Source organism: Zosterops lateralis (genome assembly GCF_965231275.1).
Source record: "Zosterops lateralis genome assembly, chromosome: 4".
NCBI classification, from domain to species: domain Eukaryota; kingdom Metazoa; phylum Chordata; class Aves; order Passeriformes; family Zosteropidae; genus Zosterops; species Zosterops lateralis.
Genome location: NC_139765.1, coordinates 36,945,691 through 36,963,916, shown reverse-complemented (window position 1 = coordinate 36,963,916; position 18,226 = coordinate 36,945,691). Strand labels below are relative to the sequence as shown.

Sequence of the window (18,226 nt, the reverse complement as noted above, 5' to 3'; positions counted from 1 at the left end):
CCTAATATTTCTTTTCCCTTTGCTCAAGGTATTTTTTATCAACTTTAGGCCTCAAGTTCCTCACAGTCAAAAAGGGACACCACAAAAGTACAGGAGTCACAAAATAAAAATATTTCATAGGGTCATCATTCAAGTAATGTCTTACCACATTTCTTTCCTAAGTACCTTCCAATCTGGTTGATATTTTGGAATGTCCCCTGTTGAACAAATAGCCTAAATAGACCTCTTGCATCACTGGAGGTGTCTGATGGTTACAACAGAGTAGTTCTGACTCAGCTTCTCAAAGACAAGATGATTAACAACATGAAGAGCAGGTACTGAACTATCTCAGTCTTTGAACTGCTAACTATGAAGAAGAAGGATAAACTATTAGAGCAATATCAAGGAAAAAATGCATGTGATTTTCTACCTTTCTTTTTTCTGCCACAGAAACTTACCTGTTTTCTTAAACACATCAGAAATCAGTTCTAGGCTTTTTTACTATGTAGAGATAGCATGCTCAAAACCAAACCAAACCACCTCACACAACAAAAAACCAAAATGCACAAACAAAAAAAACCCAACCAACACATCAAATAACCAATGCCCATAAAACCAAACCCCAAAAGTAAATAGCACATCCCTACAAGCACACAGTGCTAGAAACACTTTTAATATTTTTGCTGTTCTGGACACAAAGATGCACACAATTTGATCACATGGCAGTAACTTACAGAAGAGAAATGAGTTTTTGAGTGTGAATCAGTAAAAATGTCTCCTCTCAGCAACAAAGCCATCCCTGGTGAGGATGCTGTATTTCCATTAGCAAAGTGAAGCTACGGAAGGTTTGCTCTGTGTGCCTGTGCTTCAATTTTTCAAAACGCTTTTAAACATTCCAGCTCACAGTGTCAGTGCATATTCATTTCATGAAGTAGTTACAGACCTTAAGAAAAAGGAGTTAAGTCACTTAACTAATTTCTACTTGTCCTCTGGGAGCCTGCACATCTAATAGGACAAAATACGTTCACACCATAATGCACTTCTGATGTTCTCAATTACAGCAAATTGCTAAAACTTTTTAGCAGAAGTGTAAATTATGGTGGCATGAAGACAACTAGTTTATTCAGCAGTGAGTTTCAGTGAAAAATCTTCTTTGAGAACCCCACTTTAACTAAGAACACACTCTAATTTGGAAAATATGGGCAATTCTTAAAAAGATAGCAAGTATAGAAACTTTTGTTTGAAATACACTTAAAAGCAGTAAACCCAGTAGACATTTCCAGACAGTTTTAAAGCTACAAAGCATTGATTAAAGAAAAAGATTCACATTCATTAAATGTTCACAAGTAAATAAGAACAAGTCAGAACACAGTTAATCAGGCCATTGAGACAATTCTTAATGAAAAATCAGATACCACAGACCTTGGTTTGAACAGTTACCGTGTTTTTCTACTCACAACATGGTGGGCAAACCTTGGGAAGAATTTGGTTTGAATTCTTTTCTACCATCTGAAGTTTAGACAATGAGAAACTGTGAGCAGATAAAAGTGACTTTTGTGAATGCCATTAAAAATTCACCATAGACATCAAGATCTGATGAGGAAACAAATGATCACAAAATCAGTAAGGTTGGAAAAGACCTTGAAGATCACTTTTGAGCAAATGACACCATGTGCTAAGTCATTTCTTGGGGATGAAGACTCTCTGGGTAGCCTGTTCCAATGCTTAATCACCCTTTCAGTAAAATTTTTTTTCCTGATGTCCAATCTTAACCTTCCCTCATTGCAGCTTGGGGCCATTTGCTGATTACCTGTCCTGTTGCTGATTACCTGTGAGAAGAGGCCAATTCCCACCTGGCTATAGCCTTCTTTCAGGTGGTTATAGAGAGCAGTAAGGTCTCTTCTGAGTTGTTTTCTCTGCACTAAACAACCCCAACTCCCTCAGCTGCCCTTCATATAACTTACTCTTTAGACACTTCAGCAGTGCTGTTTCCCTTCTCTAGACACACTCCAGGCCCTCAATGTCCTTCTTGTAGTGAGGGGGCCAGAGCTGGTGAGGTGTGGCCTCAGCAGTGCCCAGTACAGGGGAACAATCACTGCTCTGGTTCTGCTGGCCACACCGTTGCTGGTACAGGCAAGGATGGCATTGGCCTTCTTGGACACCTGGGCACACGCTGATTCATGTTTGATTGCTGCCAACCAGTCTCCCAGGTCCTTTTCCACCAGGTCACTTTCCAGCCACTCTGTCCCCAGCTTGTAGTGCTGCATGGAGTTGTGACCCAAGTGTAGGACCTGGCATTTGGCCTTCTTGACCAAATGTAAGACCTCATACAATTGGCCTCAGCCTATTGATCCAGCCCAGATCCCTCTGCAGAGCCTTCCTACCCTCCAGCAGATCAACACTCCCACAGAGTCTGCAAACTTACCAACGGGGCACTAGATTCTTTTATACAGATCATCAATAAAGGTATTAAACAGGTCTATCCCCACTGCTGAGCCCTGGGGGAAATGACCAGTGAGTGACCAGTCACAGCTGGATGTAGCTCCATTTACCTCCTGGACCCAGCCAACCAGCCAGTTTTCTACCCAGCAAACAGTGCACCTGTCCAAAACGTGAGCAACCAGTTTCTCCAGGAGAATGCTGTGGGAAATGGTGAAAAAGACTTTACTGAAGTCCAGGTAGAAAACTCACAAAGCCTTTCCCTCATCCACTAGGCAAGTCACTTGATCATAAAAGGATATCAAGTTGGTCAAGCAGGACCTGTGTAAATGACCTTGTAGTTAATAGAAATTACATAGATAGCAGGTTTCAGATAATTATCACAGTACTGCTTTCATTTGCAAGAAAATTTTTACCTTTAGAATTTATCTTAGATTATCCTGTTAGAGATCTGTCTTCAGATTTAAAAAAAAAATAATAATGCAGGATTACCAAAGCTATGTTTTTAAAACAGCATCTCATTTCCATGACAACAACAAAATAAATTTGTGGCAGATATGACCTATACAGCTTCTTCTGACAAGCAGACCCACTTGTATACATCTATTTGTCTTGAATTTTCCCATTCAATAGGAAAATGTGGAACAATTTTCCTAAAAGCTTCACAATAAAATTAAACATTGCATAAAGAAATATGTCAATACCTCATTTCAAAATCACTTTCATTTATTAAACTGAGCTACAGTTTTATCTGTTGGTACAATTCCCCTAAGTGAAAAATTCTACATGGAGCACATGATTCTTTCAAAAACTATCAAAAATATGACTTTGTATTTTTTCAGCTATTTGAATGGACACATTAACAAGCGGAACCCTCTACAACTAACTAAAGTTTCCCTTCTCAGAATTACCTGCCCTTCTCAGAATCACCAGTTCCAAGAACACTAATTAACAAAAGCTTTCCAATGAGAGAAATTCCAGCAAGAATGGGGAACAAGAAAATCATATCGAGTCAGAATTATTTCTTAGAACACACATTGACAAAATCTGCCTCTCCTTGTAAAAAAACACATACAGACTTCTGCAGCCCCAAAAGAACCCCTCCAAAACCCCTCATTTGAAGATTTAGAGCAGAACCTCCAATACTTGTTACATTTGAGGCCATGGTCAAACAATCCCGACATAAAAATACACATGTTATTAGAACAAGGAAATACTACATCTAGACTATGCTAGTCAGCCACAGTGGACCAAAGTTCCTCATTTCAGCATCTATTCCAGCATTGCCCTTTAATTCCTATAAAACAGAAATTCTGTCACAGAGGAAGATTCTTTCAACCACAGACTATAAATTCAAAACCAAGCAGACAAGCTTAGAGGAAAGCTATATATTTTAATTGCATAGGCTTAAGAAATGCAGTTCAACATACATTTAATTTCAGTGACAGGTCTATGAAAACCAAAGTCTCTCTCTCATTAACTATATATTTTTATTTCTTAACACAAAGAATTTTACAGAATTAGAAAGATGTATTACATTGAAAAGCACACCTGTCAGAACATTTGAAATAGCAACGAATATTTTAATTTATGATTTAATTTTTGTGGTGGCAGAGGTGGTTGTTTTGGGCCCTTTTTTTGAATACTTTTCTGTTTTATACTTTCAGAGTAGATAGGAAATGCTATATATCAGTTTGACAAAATATATAGCTGCTATGTTTTAGTTAAAAAATCCCAGCAATATAAAGAAAACAGATATTTAAATATAAATTACTTGGTTTGAAAACCACTTAGAAAAATATAGGAAAGGAAGATATGCAATACAAAATACATGTGTGATTACTAAAACCTTTGAGATTCAATGCTCAGCTTCAGGTGCCTGACCAAAATGACAAAGCAAGATCAGTCAAGACAGTGCACAGGCCAAGGAGCTAAATGCTGTGAACATCTCTGCACTTTCAGTACAGCAGACATCCTCAAAATTGGAAAACAATGACCTGCTCTCTTTCAAGCTAAGTACCAGCATAAGCAAAAATAAGTGAGACAAAGAATGTTATAAGCAAATTTGTGAAGAAAAGCTACCATTCACATTTATGCAGTCAAATCTGAAGCTTTTCACAATGCATCATAAAACAAAATTTTCTCTTGCACATATCCCTTTCAGGCATTTTAGTATTCTAATTCCTTCTTATTTTTAAATAGGACACTTTATTTTAATGTTAAAAAAATATGGCTTTTGGTATGGGAAACAGCCTTAATAATTTCTGGTGAAAAGACATGAACAGCATTTTTATTAGAAGAGTGGCTAGCATAACTCAACAGACACTCCATGAAATTTGCCACGTATTATTCTGAAAGCATCTAAAGTTTTCTGTCCCTGAAATCAGTTTAAGACACTAATTACAAAGTAATGCACATCAACACTAAATCTTCTCTTATATAATCATTCCTTGTTTAGAAAATGTTCCCTTCTTTTTCGTCATCTTCCACTCTAAATTCCCCATGAATTCCTTAAGATATTAACAAAATCATCATCATCCACGATTCCAAAACTTAATCCTTCATAGTAATCTTCAAACTCAGAGTAGGACACTTCATTGGGGTTGCTGCAGGATTCTCCTAACACTTCTAGAAATGACAATTTAATTTCTTCTTCTGCAGTTTTGCCTATGAAAGTATATTTTTCTATTAAATACATTTTAAGTGAATATGTAGCATTTAATATACTTCAGGCAAGAAACTTTCAAATTTTAGCTTGCAAATATTTTTTTCATTTACAAATTCAATATTCTGATTTCAGAATTAAGTCATTGGCTCACTTATTACCACCTACAGAAATTACCTTACTTTAACACCGTGACAGAACTAAATATCAAGAGAAAACATGGAGTCAGCCAATTGTAATAAATTATGAGTTCAGGAAAATGTTTTCCTTCAAATTACTGCAAAAGCTGCATAATGCATCTGCAAACTAAAATTCTGAAGTTATCTTGTAAGAAAGCATATGTTTACAGTAACAAAACTTCAAAGTTCTGGGAAAACTTTAAGATGAAAATTGGCATTTGAAAAGTATTCTGCAATTTACATCTGTGTCCTTGCAATTTTATAAAGATAATACTCAAGATTATTTCATAGCATTGAGAAAAAAAGTTTAAAAAAATGTCAATACAGCACTGGAGAAAAATCACATATTGTATCTCTAATACCCCCATGTGACTTCATGTGTTACCACTAAAATCACTGGCAATATTAAAAAAAATCCTCTCTTCTACAGGTAAAAAAGAAAGAGTCATGACACCATGGAGACCTTCACAGTGACTATTTTGGTACATGGAGGTATTGTTTATTAAAATTGACATACAAATATTTAAACTCCTATTTTCTAAATGGCAGAGTTTAAACTTCCTTGAGAAACCTGAAAAAATAATGAAGAAACCAGCATTTCCTCTGTAAAGGATAACAAATCTGTCCCAGAAATAAATTAAGTTCCTTCTGAATAAATTATTCAAGTGCTGAGCACATTCCGTGTCAGTTGGAATCCTTGCTTATTTTGATGGAAAACAGTAATGTGAAAATGAGAGTATCCTACTAAGTGAAAATTATTAATATCATATTTGCCACTGATAACTTACAGATGAAAGGTGAGAAATAACTGCTTACAGAGGTAGGAAAAAGAACTACTCTGCTTACCAGCAGCATTAGCAGCTTGAAAAAGGCCAAATATTAAAACTGTGTGTATGAACTCCACTACTACTTATAGTCATGTTCTGGAGAGACTCATTTTAAGTTCTCAGATGAAGTAGCAGCTCAAGTCTAAGTAAATATGAAAACAGTTTGTATTTCCAACCAGTTTCTGGATCTGCTATCTCAGCTAACAAAATTATTTCCATGGTTACAGATTTGGGGTTCTTTGTTTGTTTGTTCATGTGAATTACCTGACAATAATAGAGGATGTTTCTTTGCACAGTAACATTTTCTGACATCTACCATAGGAACACTCCCAGTTTTGTTGAAATCTAGTTTCATATAAGCCTACAGGGAAAAAAAAGAGTTTCATATAAGCATCTCAGGGGGAAAAATGTGGAAAGATGAAAAGATCAAATACACTTAACTATTAGCACATACTTTTAGATCTTGAGCAATAGATTATGTCAATTTACCTATTTTATGTAAGGTTACTAAATACCAGAGAATCATTCTAGATCATGCAGTTTCATGATTATTTTACCTCAACAGTTTTCACATCAAATGTGTGTCCCCTAGTCAATGCAAAAAAAATTGTCTTCTCTAATTTCTAGCTCATCCTTAGAATCAGAAGTTTAGCTGTTTCCCTTCTGCCTCCTCCAATTATTAAGATTCCACATCATTCTGACAGAAGCTTCCACACAGCCTCTCCAGCACTGCTAACAGCAGCTTCATTTTCATTTCAGTTTACTCAAATACACATGCTTGATACATAAGGCTAGTAGAGTTGGATCCTCCATTGTAGAGGTGTCTTGTCTCTGCCTGGGCCAGCCCTGACATCTGGACAGTAAAGGGCACGGCTTGGTAGCAGGACAAACCTCACCCATCCCTTGGGTTCTGGTTTGCCCGAAGGAGCCAAGCGACGACAGCAGGAAAGAAAGAAGGAGTCTGCTCAGGGTTAACTACTGGCTTTATGCATCCCCCAGTGGGGATAACCTCAGATCAGGGTATCTGCCTCAGCAGACACCCCTCAGCAGAAGTGACCCCTTGGCAGAAGCAGCAGGAAAAAGGGCAGGGAAACCCCCCAAATTAACATCTTTTATTGAGGGGAGGAACTCAGGGATGGGTTTAACTGAGGACAAATGAGGGATCATGTGAGTATGGCTCTGCAGGTAAATAACACACATTATAACAAATCAATAACTCAGGTGGGGAGACAGCCAAAGTTTTGTCCAATCACTTGAGGCTTCACTGGAACTTTCCAGATTTTCAGGAGAGACCCCAAAGTGACAGACAAGACCCAGGGGCTGTATAACTTATGATTGACATGTAACTGGGGTGGGGGTAAAAGCAAGAAGGGTTGAACATGGGTGACATGGGGTAAGCCATTACAACTTACAAAAAACAATATAAAACAAGGAACAAATACATACATAAAACTGATAAAACCAAAACCACACCACTACATTCCATGACTGAAAGCATGAAAGCATATGTCAGTTTTCTTGATCTTGATATCCAGTTGCTTCTCCTTTGGCTGGTTTGTGATCAGTGTCTGACACTGCAAACAGTTCCACATTACATTACAGACAAATAACAAGTGGCATTTCACATATAACATCTCACAAATAGAATTACTCTTACTGTAGGTCTCAAAGGAGACAAGTATTACTGCCTCCTATTTCAGGCACTGCAGGAAGAAAGTCTACTCATGTAGATTTGCCAAAATAAGGAAACAGACTTCTGGAAGAGATAATCTCAGGGTGCCAGATGCTTTAGACACTGGACTGAACTACAAGAATAGCACATATGCATGAAAACTCATAATAATAAAGGAATCAATCCTAGAATTTTAAATTAACTAATTTAACAATGGAACAGCATGCAGTCGGCTAATTTACTTTTCTGTTGATAAACTCATCTGAAACTTTAAAAAGTCAATTTCCAGGTACAGAACTTAAGAAAAATAACAACAAAACCCATCAACTAGAATATGATGAGTAACTAACTCCAAAGTTACACTGCAAAGTATTTACACTTAAAATATCTGCAATAAAACTTACTTTTCTCACAAATGCTTTCCTATATTCATTCATTTCTCCAAATATGGCACGAGTAAATTCTCCATAGTCGACCTTATCACTCTTGCTATCATCAAGAATAAGCCATAAGGATTCAAAGTCCTGCAATTTAAAAATATTTTGTCAAAGTTCTTTACTATATCCTAAATAGAACAATTGCTACAATGGGAAATTGTATTCTCACAAAACCCCCCAAACGTCTAGATCCAAACTCACTCAAAGATTTGTAAAAATAATGCATGTCATCAGCGGTCACTGATGACCATAATTCATATTATTCACAGTTCTGATAGCAGTGAGCTATTTTTACAACATAATATATAAAACAAAGAAAAAACCTAAGTAAAGAGCATAAACTAAATTATTTTTTTAAAGCCTAAAGAGAAAAAAAATGTGTTACAATCACACTTGCTTCTTCATGTCATAATGTAGAAAGATTGCATGTTTTTAAATATATTATTTTTTATTTTTAAGAACTTCACATAGAACTGAATGCAAAAATGCCAACATACCATGAGGGAAAAAAAAAAAAAACAAACCCAAAAGAAAACGTGCACAACCTAGGTATTAAATTATAGATTTAAGCAAAGAAAAGAAGCAAATCCATAAATTAAGAAAGATAATATCCATGTTTACCATTTCAGCTAGACTCACCCCTTCAGGCATTTTCAAATGGAATACTCTTTGAGCTTCTTTCAAGGCAGCCCGAGAGAGAAAACCACTGCTGTTCTTGTCTGTTTGTCGGAAATACTTTCCTAAGCCTGTTATAAGCCGAACTCCTCTTTTGCTTAGTGTTTCTCTGAATATACCTGAGGATTTAGAGAAATTAGGGACACAACATTTACCTGAAGCTGTCCACTTGCTACGGAGACAATAGAGAAGTAAACAACACTACATCTACATATAATGGTGCTGTTAGAAAGACATACTCATGCATTAGGGCTCCCTTGTCTTTGACGGAAGAATGCCAGCCCAAAAAGAAACCATCAGTTATTTAACATTTAAGTGAAAATCATATGAAGTGTCTCTAATAAGTAATATCTAACAAGCTTTTTTCAAAGAGACCACATAAGGAAAGAAAAAATAACTATTGCCCTCTATATGTTCAGACTGTAAAACTGCCTACTTCTGTGAGAACTGATTACATGCCATGATTTAATATACAAAGTAACTTTGGAAAAACTACTTCAGAACAATACAAAACTTCCATTATGAGACACAGAGTTGCTTCTTTATTCTACAATCTTGTTAAGTACATGTGTAAACAAGAACAAAATTACTACGTTGGCAAAATCATTCCTAAATTATATGCAATTTCTATGATAAGACTTATGAAAGTCTTCAGCTAGCATAATCACTTAGGGATGTCTGAGTTTCTCAGCATACTCTGTTAACAGAAGTCACCTGCTATTACCTTCAAATTACTTCTATCTACAATTTTAAAGACAAATAGGGGCAAGGTGAAAGAAGGAAGTTTTTTCCAGTGATGCAACTCAGATGTATGTTAAAAGGTGCCTTGATGTACACACACAACCTGCTTCCAGGCCACACCAGCAAACTTTAGATGTAGTCATATAACTGATGTCACCTTGTGTATATTATGCAAGGGGAAAAATGGAATAACTAGAAGATTAAAAAATAACACTAATTATTATTCCAACAATTTTTTTTCTAAAAGTAAATGTCCAAGCAGATTCTAGTAACCAAAGACTGACTACTTAAAGCAAATTTAGATAATGACAGTAAACAGAGGAGATTATATAAGCTGTGAGCTGCTCAGATCAACCATTTTTGTTGACAAGGTTACAAAAATAATACACAACACTTTACAAACATCTTTCCATAATCTTCAATAAAAAGCTATGCCTTTGTCCTAAAGACTGTAGATAGGAACGTGGTAGAATTTATATACATGTTCCATAGTACACTACAGAATTTTACTCACGATTTTTAAAAAGCATAATAATAGAGAATATCAAAATGAAACTTATCAATGTATAAAAACAATGGCCAAAAGAAGCATCTAGCACAAAATTAATGGAAGAAATGAGATGGTGTTTGTACACTTGGCCTCTAACAAATTTAATGCCAGTGCAATATAGCATCAGCATTATGTTTCATAATTTTTTCAGAGATTATGCTGACACAGAGATTAACATTTTATTGATTACATTCTTAATTACTCTGCAGATTCTGCACAATCTTTACCCAGACTGTATATTTGAAGAGATAGGAGAAAGATTTCTTATGAGTGATTTGTGCTGGTATCAGTCTAATAATATTCTGATAAATATCTAACTTTTGTTTAATTTAATTTACATAAATAAAATCTTCATAACATCACTAATGTTCATTGAATTGAGCTGTAAAGATAGAGATATGGAAATTAAAATTAAATGGGTTCTGGTAGATACACACCTTGAATCTTCTTGAAAGCTTTGATGTCATCAACCACTTGCCTGGAACACTCTTCCTTGAGTTCCACAGAAGAAGCTCTAAAGAAGTCAAAATTAATGTTGATTGATGAAATTACATGTAACGTGACTATATTCAAAACAGATGTAATAAAAAATCCCAACATACTCAACTTTATATTTAATTCATATTCAACCCTCATACGCACAATATCCAATTGCTTGGGTTTGAGACGGCATTTACAAAAGTCCTTGCTGACCAGCTGCAGATACGCAGAAATTATTTTCTAACAATATTAACTGGCATCTCCTCTACTAATTCATTCATGGATAATTCCTCCCATGCATAAAATCTCCAGATGTTTAGTTAAACCTTTATCTCATAACACTGGAAGAGTTTGTTAAAGCAACCACATTTAATCAGCAAGAGGAAAATAACATTAAGTACTTTTCAAATCTCTCTTTAGAACACAAATAGCAAAGGTGTGGACCAAAAGTATATCTAAAAATTAAGGTTAAATTTTGCGGGTTTTTTCCTGCCAAGCCTCCTTCTGAGAAGAGCTTCCCACAAGCCTTCATCAGAAATATCTATAAAGGTTGATAAAAAAATACTGTGAAAAAACCTACTAGAAGAAAAAAGAAAAAAAAAAACCAAAACAAACCAACAAAGTCCTACAATGATTTGAATTGGAATATTAAAAACATGGAAAAGCATTACTGCCAACTCTGAGCTGCTTGCTCAGCAGTGTTTGCCATGACATACTCCTGCTCCTGCTTTCTGAGGCCAAAGACTTATCTCTCTGCTATCTAGTAGGAGCTTTCATCTCCACTTTGGGTACCTCTCATTATGAAGTCCATAAAAGCTTACCTACATCAGACCACCTAAATTGAAAAGTCAACAACCACCTGCAGAGGACAATGTACTCCCTCTAAAACCCATGTAAACCAAAAGATTCATGGTTTGTGACGGAAGGGCATCGCTACTCCTGGGAACCTGCAGTAGACCTTTTGGACTGCAGCTCAACGGGATTTTGTGTCAGTAGAGTAATGAAGGTAAGAGGACTCAATTCAAGAGTTCTGCACCAGAGAATAGAGAGCTCAATAACATCTTCATACAGAAGAAAAAGACAGACTGAAATACAGACCCTAATGGAAAGAATACAAAAAGAGTATAAAAAAGGAAATAATCTATTCCACCACAGGTAGCACAAAATCCAAAATTATAAACCATTGTACAGGTCTTCTTTCTGGTTCTTCTATTCAGAGAAAACACTGGTTCAACTCCAAATTCCACAGGTATAAGATTAGCAACAAATGAAAGAAAAAGCTGTTTATTTGAATGATAGAATTCTGCGATGTAAATTGTCTTACAGAAACTATTTGAAATCAAACTATATTGTGTTTTATTTCACTGAAACCTTGCCAAGAGGGAACAATTAGCACGAAGCATCATACAACTGTACAGTTCCAGAACCAATTAAGTTTGAATTTACTGTTCTATTCACTGTTAGCTTACTATGGCTCCTTTGCAAAGCTTTCAGTCTAAAGGGACTTTAAGTGAATATTACCGTATCTGAGAACAAGCTTCATGTGCATAAACACTTGCAGAAAGAAAATAATAGTCAAGTTCAGCTAATAAAGTAGTCTTTAGATACTGAGCATATTTAATTGAGATTAAAATTATTTTCTTCCTAATCAGGAAGGGATCAAAGTATAAGACATATGAGGAGAGCCTGGGAGAGCTGAAACTGTTTAGCCTGGAGAAAAGAAGCCTTGAGGGATCTTACCCTCAAGTATGAATACCTGACAGAAAGGAGTAAAGAAAACTGAGACAGGCTCAGCTCAGTGGTGGCTGTTGACAATACAAGAGGCAATGGGCACAAACTGAAACACAGGAGGTATATGATTTGTATATAAAAATATGCGACCTTAAACAAAGCAAATAGAACAGCTTCGCATTTAAATTCTTACTATAAAATTACTCTTCACCATTCTAGGAAGTTATTGAACTATGCAAAAAATCCTCTAACATCTAATACTAATTTTTCCTAAGAACAGCCTAAATATGGATTCTCATTTTTGCAGTGTATGTAATAACGTATTAGGAGCTCAAATTTTTTTTTTCTTTTCTTAAGGAAGGAAAAGCAATTTGAAAATTATTTAGCAGCACTTACTTTAGATAATCCATAGCTGCTTCATCAATACTTATCACACGAAGGGTGAGGACAGGGTTCTGCTTAACACTTTCTGGAAGGTTATGATCAACACTTCGGAAAGTCAGATTGGCTCCCTGTTGGTAAAGCACGCAATGATTTAAAAATAGGTCGTGTATTTTGTAAATAGAGGGGAAGAGGAAAGAAAGAAAAGCAGCAAACTATAAGTAAAGAATGGTGAGACGAATAAAAAAACGCAGCTTTAACTGTAGTATCTAGGTATGCTTGGTTTATGAAGTCTCCAAAACTCATGCATTTGGAAGGAGGAGACAGAGACACTGTCACTGTGCAAGGGTCTCAACCACTTGGACTTTGAGAGATCTGCATATCTTAATATCAGCCCAGAAAGCATGATTGCAGATATGGAGATTAACAGACACAGCATCATTCCAAAGAGCTACTGAACTCGATGCAGTATATTTTCTGGATGCATCTTTATTCAGAACACATTTCCATCTGCAGGCTGGAAAAATACACATGACAATAAAATATGAAAATCCCAACAAGTAGCTTTATTTTCCATATTATAAACTCATCTATTTCATCTTCAAAATTCTCAGGTGGTTATGTAAGCAGTTAGGATAGGCATGTGATTAGACAAAACACACTAAAAACTAATGTTGACTTCTTTTGCTTTCTACATTTCTCACAAACAAGGTTTTTCCTGTAAACTTCAGATTTGCAGGAGCACATGAAGAATTTGGTGAAAACAGTCTATACTTGAAAACCTCCTCAAATATTTATAAACCATGAACACTTTACCCAGTACAGAAGTACAGCATTTACATTTCAAACTGTAGGTTAAAAACAAATAACCTGCAATTTCTTCATGTTTAAAAAATATTTAATCATTGCTTCCAAGTTAAAAATGGCAGCAGACCTTGCAAAGGTCTTTGGTCTACTTCCTCGCCAGGACTCCCCTTCCCGAGTGGATCATTTCGTCCAAAAAAGGCCCACACTGTCAGCCGTCTTGTGCCCTCTAGAGGGAAAACTGCAAACTACAGCTTAATCCGAAACCTAAACTGAGAACCTCTAAAACGTAGGACAGACAAAAAAAAAAAACAATCCAGACTTCTGAAAATCTTTAATTCAAAAATGTCACTAAGGGGAAGATTTTTGGTCTTCCTGGAAGGCTAGATCACAATTTACAATTCAAATATCCAAATATTGCCTCCAAAAAAAAAGTTTTACATTCAGCAGAAGAATACTTACAATGTAGAAGTCACTAAAATCATAAGCTTTTCCCTTTCTTTTTCCACGTTGATGTTGATAAAATCCCTTCTGAATGAAAGGCAAGGCATTTGTCCTGTGAAATAATTCAAAACTGGTACTAAAACAATTAAATTTATTTAAGCTTCTTAGATACAGTGAAATATATTTTTCTAAAACCCGTTAAAAAAGTAATTCATCCTACCTGTTTTTTCCAAACTGTCGAAATTCATACATAGTAAGGGATTTGTCACATGCAAAAAAGAATCCTATCAACTCCCTACAAGCATCATGACCATTTCTAGAAGGGAAATTGAAAAGCACCTTTATGTTTTTCATCTATATAAATACAATTCGCCCCAAACATAAGTAACATTTATTTTGGAATCAGAATGGCTTGAGTTAGTAGGGACCTTAAAGATCATCTAGTTCCAAAACCCCTGGCATGGGCTGGGACACCTTCACTAGACCACTCTGCTCACAGCTCCATCCAGTGTAGCCTTGAACACTTGCAGACAAAGGGCATCCACTGCTTCTATGTGCAACCTGTTCCAGTGCCTCACCACCCTCACAGGAAAGAATTTCTTCCTAATATCTAATCTAAACCCGCCTGCTTTTAGTTTGAAGCCATTCTCCCTTGTCCTATACTACACACCCCTTAAAAAAGTCCCTCTCCAACTTTCCTGCTGCCTTCCTGTAGGCCCTGGAAGGCTGCAAGAGGGTCTTCCTCGAGCCTTCCCTTCTCCTGACTGGACAATTCAACTCTCTCAACATCTCTTCATGAGAGAGGTGCTCCATCCCTCTGATTATCTTTGTGACCTTCCTGTGGATCACTCCAACAGGTCCTTCTCATGCTGTGGATCCCAGAGGTGGACCCAGCACTGAAGGTGGGGCCCGATGGGAGAGAAGCAGAGCAGCAGAATCCCCTCCCTTGCCCTGCTGGCCATGTTTCTTTTGGCACAGCCCAGGATATAGTTGGTTTCCTGGGTGCAAGAGCACACTGCCAAATCATGCTGAGCTTCTCACCCACCAGCAACCCCAAGTTCTTCTCCTCAAGGCTGCTCTATTTCCAATGTTGCATGCTGTGAAATTTATTCTTTTGAAGAGCTCTTTGACTATTTTCTCTAACCCACCATGAAATTCAACTTGAGGATCTGGTTACATATTTTAATTCAGTATTCCGTTTTCCATAATGCTAAAAACACCTCTCAAGGCTTCATGTTTTAATATGCCAATATAATTTTCACTGATTAACTAAAGGATTACATACACCGGGACTACTGCATTCATTGAGGTATATGGAAGTATGTTGCTGAATTCTCAGCTGTGTCTAACAAGTATACAGCTCACAGCTGCAGAAAAGCATCACTTTCAAAACTGAAAAATATGTTTATGCTACCACTATTCAAATCAGAACAGTTTCAAAGACGTTCTAAAATTTAATACATAAGGAGCTAAGAATATGTTGCTATGCCATTACTACTTATAGTAGTTGCCACACCTAAGATAATGCTAAAATAATTTTAATCAACTGAGATGCAACAGCTAAAAGCACTATTTTACACAGCCCCTGTGGAAATTGTCCTGAATAGAGCTATGGGTATGATGGTAAAATAACACTGCTTACAGATCTTAACGTTGTACAATGGGAGTGTAAAGCCACTATCCATTAGCCATGTCAAAATTTGTACTACACATAGACAGCCATACATACTGTTTTTCTTCAACATAGGGAGCAGAAACATTCAGTGCAATTAATCAATTCAAGAGAGAAATCCTCATTCACAAATTCAGAGCACTGAAAAGCTTCACAAAATTTGTGATTACCTAGATATAATCCTACTATCAAAGCGTAGCTTGTTGGAGAGCATGTTCTCAGTTAGTCCTGATTTGGTCCTTATTCTGTGAAAATAATGTAGCATGGTAATGATACCTATATGCCCACAGATAAATGTTACATAAAACTCAACCATTTCCAAACAGTAAAAGCCATGAAATACGGTATCCTTGGCAACTGGCTGAGGAGATGATCCTTTGTAGTTGAATTAGAAAGCAACTCAGAGCTGTAAAGCGTTCTGTTATATAATATGAGAGTACATTCACAGAGAACATAGATATGAATGGGAAATTTTGTTTACATGCACTTACATAAAGAATTAACCTTTCCTCTACCACTCACCATACTTCCATGAACCAATGCGTTCTCTTGCAAAAATACCCAGGTTGGGGCTTTTTTACCCACCTAAATATTTTATTTTGGCCCTATTACTAGTTCCAGAAATGGAGATTTGTCTATGTGATGGATGTAAGAAATTGAGACTGCTTTTGTTGTCTTTTTTCCTTTTTTTCGGAATACAAGATGACATTTGATAAGAAAGACTCTAGAGTGGGATGTTAAAATGCACAAAGCAGAAATGCTTGGTTAAATGTTGAGAAAAATTAACAGAACAAAAGTCAGACCTGCAGATTCATTTAATTTTACGGATCACAGCGTTTCCTCAGGTTTATTTAAGTCCTTGGAGAGACTAATTCAATGCTGACAGTCCAGGAATGTCATTTAAATGCCAATAGGGTTAATTATTGCAGCAGAAATCAAAACATGAAAGAAAAGTATGATTATATTGTGAAGATCCACATTAGCATTTACAGATGCATATTTATGCAATTTATACACCTAAGGATAGGAATCTCTAAAAGGATATTGACAGGATTGAAGCATCCAACCACTTGGAAAAGGCTGGTAAATCCTTGTGATGAATAGTATCAATATAAACTTAACAATGTTCTCTCAGGTTTTATAAATTCTATGAATCAATAATAATATGCAGAGAATTCACATAAAAAGATCCCTATTATCCCATTAGGCAATAACAAGAACAGGAAAGCTACAAAAAAGGCCTCATATGAAGCTGGTGGATCCAAGCCAAAACCAGAACATCTGGAAAGGCAAACAGAATTCACAGAGCTAAAAAAATATACAGCAGAAAATTTACTTTTATAAACTTACTTTGTCTCATGGAGTGTCCTTTTTCTAACGCGCACTGGTTCTATCCCAGCTCCCAGAAGTCCTTGGGCTGCTTTGCAAGCATCAGAATCTGTAGACTGCTCTGGATCACTTATAACAGCCCTGACCACAAAGAGCAGGGAGAAGTCCATTGACTATTAGTGTGGTTGAATTTCAGGTCTTACATATTTTTATGCAGGAAAGAAAACACCCAAGAATAATACAGTAATACAATCTTGGAGTTATCCATTAAGCTTCCATAAATTTGTGGGCCTAATTTTTTGTTTGTTTTTATCTATTTCTCAAAATCAAACATATACAATAATATTCTGACAGTGCACTGCGATGTAGTAATGTTACATGCAGATACATATTATTTAAAGTATATATTATAGATCTTTATATAAAATAAATCTTAGTATTACGAAGGGTTGTGGTGTTTTTCATAATTTCTACTATTTCCATAAATACTCCATCAGTGATATTTTTTAACCGTGGCTCCCTCCAATATCAGTGGTATCAATAACTAGCACTGGCCAGGGACATCACCTCAGTATAGTTTGGGTTGGAAGGGACCTTAAAGACCATCCAGTTCCAACCCCCATGCTGGGGGCAGGATAGCCTTCACTAGACCAGGTTGCTCAGGGCCCCATTCAATCTGTCATCCAACAAAAACATTTGCACTTCTTCCCTCAAAGTGCTAACTATACAGCTGAGAGGATCTTCAAGTCCCAACAAGCAGAAAAGAAACAGATTAATTGGGTTCATATTGATATTCTCTGTGTTTTGAACATTTTGATATTCTCAGTATCAATTCAACAAATAAGCAAAAGAAGAGATTCTTCAAAAATAAACGAGATGCTTGTTATGCTATTGAAATGGTTATCAGAAGGGAAAAAATAATTTCGCATGCTATTATAATTTTCTTAAATTGCTCTCTGATCTATACAGATAAATCTTTGTACACATCAGTTACACTGATTTAACTGCAAGATTTGTTCTACTAAAAAATATTCAAAGCACTTTTGTATTTCCTTTAACAGTTTTTTTTTTTCATGGAACAGTTTTGAACTAACCTTTTATGATTAACATCCTGATATCTGATACCAATTTGTTTAGAAATTCTGGCAGAGTTATATTTGGAACATAAACAGAGAGATTTTTAAAATAAAATTTTATCCTGATGCAGCTGCAGCACTACTG

The 18,226-nt window shown here is 36.1% G+C and overlaps 1 protein-coding gene across 8 annotated transcripts in view; it reads right to left on the bottom strand.

Annotated features, from left to right (window-relative positions):
• Positions 1 to 3,831: 3,831 nt before the first annotated feature.
• The window catches only part of CAPS2 (calcyphosine 2), a 30,091-nt gene continuing 15,696 nt past the window's right edge, over positions 3,832 to 18,226 (bottom strand). For 5 of the 8 annotated variants that reach the window (XM_083859634.1, XM_083859635.1, XM_083859638.1 and 2 more), the window contains 10 exons: positions 17,027 to 17,146; positions 15,847 to 15,921; positions 14,225 to 14,320; positions 14,023 to 14,116; positions 12,772 to 12,887; positions 10,602 to 10,678; positions 8,820 to 8,992; positions 8,166 to 8,285; positions 6,354 to 6,450; positions 3,832 to 5,085 (listed from right to left, as the gene is read on the bottom strand). In XM_083859634.1, coding sequence (XP_083715760.1) covers positions 4,910 to 5,085; positions 6,354 to 6,450; positions 8,166 to 8,285; positions 8,820 to 8,992; positions 10,602 to 10,678; positions 12,772 to 12,887; positions 14,023 to 14,116; positions 14,225 to 14,320; positions 15,847 to 15,921; positions 17,027 to 17,146 — 1,144 coding nt within the window. In that variant the 3' untranslated portion in view covers positions 3,832 to 4,909. Of the gene's footprint in view, positions 5,086 to 6,353; positions 6,451 to 7,451; positions 7,664 to 8,165; positions 8,286 to 8,819; positions 8,993 to 10,601; positions 10,679 to 12,771; positions 12,888 to 14,022; positions 14,117 to 14,224; positions 14,321 to 15,846; positions 15,922 to 17,026; positions 17,147 to 18,226 lie in introns of those variants that run through there. The other 3 variants (XM_083859636.1, XM_083859637.1, XM_083859640.1) reach the window with 3 other exon arrangements.